This window comes from Lucilia cuprina, chromosome 4 (assembly GCF_022045245.1).
Source record: "Lucilia cuprina isolate Lc7/37 chromosome 4, ASM2204524v1, whole genome shotgun sequence".
Taxonomy (NCBI): Eukaryota; Metazoa; Arthropoda; class Insecta; order Diptera; family Calliphoridae; genus Lucilia; species Lucilia cuprina.
This window is the reverse complement of record NC_060952.1, coordinates 13,180,078-13,184,176: the sequence shown is the minus strand read 5'-3', so window position 1 is coordinate 13,184,176 and position 4,099 is coordinate 13,180,078. Positions and strand designations below refer to the sequence as shown.

Sequence of the window (4,099 nt, the reverse complement as noted above, 5' to 3'; positions counted from 1 at the left end):
TAAATATGGTAAAATTTACGAAATATTAATTTATTCAAACATTTTTGTTCATTTTAAAATAAATTTTCTAATTTTAGTTCAAAATTATTCTCCATACGAATTTTTTAAAGAAAATAATTCAAGAATACATAATATTATACATTTTCTTAAAATTTATAAAAATGTTGTAGTTTTATTTAATCATATGTAATTAATATCATTATGTTTAATTTCGCTAAAATTTAAGAAAAAATATTACGAAAAGTTTTCGTAAAAATAGAAAAGGGTTTTATTAAATAATATTTCTTATTATACACGAAATTTTTGTTAATATTACGAAAATATAAGTTACGAAATTTTTTTCGTAAAGTTGAGCATGGATTATTTTCAGTGTATGAATGATTTTCTTACTGAAGTTGAACTGATTCGTGTATATATAACATAATGATAAGCGAGAACGAAAATAATAGTATACTAACTGAAATTATCAGTATTAATATAATTTGTATAATGACAATTATATTGTTCATTGATAAGTACATGTTAAGAAAACTAATACAAAAATTCGAAATTAATTAGAATTTACATGGATCATTTCAAAACATTTTATGTATTGATAAAAAATAAGATTTCAAAACAAATGTTTGCAGGGTACAATTGATAGTTAACATAAATATGTTAATAACTTTAAAAACAGACAGAAATAATAAGAATTCTGTTGATACTCAACATTTTCTGTTAAATAATCTATTATTTTAACTATTAACATTACCCAGTAGTTTAGAACACAGAGGAAATAAACTTATAAATGGGTATTCCGATTTTATTAAATCATGATGCGAAAAAACAAGGTAAACAACATATTACACATACAAACTTATATCAATGGAGAGGATACTTTTTAAAAATACAAATATAGCACTCGTAGAGGCATTTTTGAAAAAAAATATGACGAGTTATCGAAATTATTATTAATAAATGTCACACTATTATCTAATACCTCTTAAAATTATAAGAGAAGAATAATTAATTTTTTTTCAAAAAATTTTTATTTTGATTTTAGAATTGCTCGAAAACTACAAAAGAATCCATTAAAAAGTCATATAATATTGACATAAAAAACTTACAATTGACCAAATTACTAATGAGTCCATCAATAGAAATACCCATTCAAAACATAATCAATACAAGTAATAAAATAAACATTAATGAAAATGTTGTTAAAAATATACAAACCAAATTGGAATCGAATGGTTTTACTATCAAACGTATAAAAGTTCCACCCACAACAACCGATATTAAACTAGACGCAACCAGTGTATCAATAGATTTAACCGATACTGCTGAAGAAACAAGTACCAATATTGTAACTTGTAATTATTGTAAACAGAAATTTTCCAATTTGAAAATATTAGCACAACATCAATTAATACATTTAAAAGTAAGAGTAAATAAAGTTTTCCAAAAACGTTTATTACCCAAGCAATCAAGGCGTGGTCGTCTAATTACCATCAACGATAACAAATGTATACGTTGTCTTAATTGTTGGCGTATATTTAAAGATAATAAGGAGATTTTGCAGCACTGGTCTGGCGGTGAATGTGAATTCTATTGTTTGGTATGCAGCAAAGAGTATCCACATTCGCCGAAAATGTTAAGAGAACATGTAACCACAGTTCATGGTATAAGTTATCGCAGTGTTGCACGTGGGTATATGGCTTGTCAAACGGCTTCCATTAAGCCTGTGGAATTTCCCATACCAATATTTAAATATACCACCGCAAAACAAAAAAGTAGAACTTATAAAAAGCCTCCACCAAAAGTAAGTAAATATTTTATTTAATCCATTACTTCCAACAACAAAACTGCTTAATAAGCAATTTCTTTTACAGTCATGCACAAAAAATGATGACGGTACTATTACATGCAAAATTTGCCACAAAGTTTTCGATAACTTTAGATCCAGTAATTCTCACATGCGCAAACATAAACCGCCCATTCGTTATGGTGAACCTATTATTGCACTAACTACACCTATGGACAGTTATAATACACGAGATGAATACATGACTCAGCCTTCTACTAGTCATTTTCGTTATGTCAACTCTAATACACCGTCTTCAGCAACAACAAATTTTTTACATATGAAACTTCCTAGGCCGGCTTATCGTGTCATTATGAAAAATGGTCCTCTACGTGGCATTAAAACGAAAATTGTACAAAAACGTCATGATTTTCTAACAAATTATCCAAACAATGACCGCCAATCAAGTCAGAGATCTATGACCTCAACATCTGATCCAAATGAAGATGACAATATGATTGTTCCCGAAGTAATAATGCCCGCCTTTAAGTCCGAACATATTACGGAAAATTACAATCATAATACAAATCTTGATGATTTACAATATAATGACTATACGAATTCACCTTTGGTGCCAACAATAAAATCAGAGCCTATGGATAATTCGGAACTTGCTGAGACACAAGAACCTCGCCAGTGTTTTATATGTAATGAAAATTTTTCCAACACTCGAGAATATGAATTACATGCGATGTTTGTTCATAATATAAATTAATTTTAATTTGCGCTATACATTTTTATTAGAGTCATCATTTAAAATGATTTTTTATAAACAAAACTCATGTTAATGCATAGAACTTATTATGTAATTTAAATTTAAATTTTTTTTGCAATTTCATAAATATATAAAGCAATAAGCTTGAGATTTTCCTATTCATACCATAGTATTTAAAATTGCATTTAGTATTATTTATAATTTTACTTTCATACATATTTACATAAAATTCATCATTAAATAGTATTTAATAAATACATTTGAATTAGATTTTAAATATTAGTAATATTTTTGTAATTAATATTTAAACATTATTTACATTTTACATAAATAAAGTGAAATTAGATATCATAATTTATCGCATAATTTATATCAGATTTTATAAAACGCTTACCTGAAATGATTCTTCTGCTAAGTTATTAAGTTTATTGCCACGTAAACTTAAATGCTCCAATTCATCCAAATTCATAAATGCACGACGTTCTATTTTCTCGATTTTATTATCATCCAAATGTAGTTTTCTTAAAGCCTGCAAAAATTTATACAATATATTTTAAGAAAACACAAAAATAAACCTTTTACACATTTACAAAACTCACCTCTAGATCGAAAAAGGTATGCTGGGAAACTTGTGCTAAATGATTAAAACGTAAGGAAATCTCCTCTAATTTCGAATGTATATCACCCTGACAAATAAAGAAGCGAAACAAGTATTTAAAAGAACGAAAACAAAATTTCCATAAATACTGTGTAACATGAAAAATTTAAGATAATATTTGATTATGGATTATAAAACATCAACATTTCAAATATACATTTTGTTACTCAGTATTATTATAATTTGTCTTAAATACCTGGAAAGTCCCTTTCATAACTTGTTCAATACGATTATCGTGTAACTCCAATAGTCTTAAATTCTTTAGAAAATGAAAACTGGTATCACTCATACTTTGTATTTTATTATTACTCATATCTAGTTCCTGTAAAGAAGTCAAATGACGCAAAGGTTCCGAAGGCAGTGCTGTACCCGAAAAGCCATGTGCAATTTTTAGAGAAATCAACGAGTGGCCAATCTAAAATTGTAAAAATTTCAGATATTTATTTGTACTTATATTTTAAATGTTAAAGCGCACCTCATCAAAAGCATCATTTTCAATACTCGATATTGAGTTCTCACTAAAATCTATACGCTTTAATCCTCTCACATGTTTGAAAGCATGCGCTTGTATATTCGATAATTGTGCTCGTGTTATTTGCAAATCTTCTAATTCAACACCAAAATCCTTAAAGTCGTCGGGTCCTATAGAAGTTGAACTCATACGTGACATGGATAATGAACGCATATTCCTCATTCTGGTCATACTTTTTACAAATGAATAAAAATACTTTTTTTGATGTAAAGAATGTCAAATTTTTAACTTACTTGCGCAGTGTTTGTAAATTAGTTGGATCATTTAGATCACCACTTAAATCCAATTTGAGCAGGGTATATTGCATAGCATTAAATGTTTCAGTCGGTTGTTCAATTTTGATTTTATTGT

At 27.3% G+C, this 4,099-nt stretch overlaps 1 protein-coding gene across 2 annotated transcripts; it reads left to right on the top strand.

Annotated features, from left to right (window-relative positions):
• The first annotated feature begins 568 nt into the window (after nucleotides 1-568).
• Nucleotides 569-2,914, top strand: LOC111681602. Of its 2 annotated transcripts, none has more exons than XM_046948742.1 (3): nucleotides 569-830; nucleotides 1,043-1,801; nucleotides 1,857-2,914. In XM_046948742.1, exons 1-3 carry the CDS (start codon nucleotides 813-815, stop codon nucleotides 2,556-2,558), a joined length of 1,479 nt encoding a protein of 492 aa, XP_046804698.1. In that variant the 5' UTR covers nucleotides 569-812; the 3' UTR covers nucleotides 2,559-2,914. The 2 variants fall into 2 exon arrangements, with proteins under 2 accessions (XP_046804698.1, XP_046804699.1); XM_046948743.1 differs by having other exon boundaries at nucleotides 585-830; nucleotides 1,872-2,914.
• The last annotated feature ends 1,185 nt before the right edge of the window (nucleotides 2,915-4,099 follow it).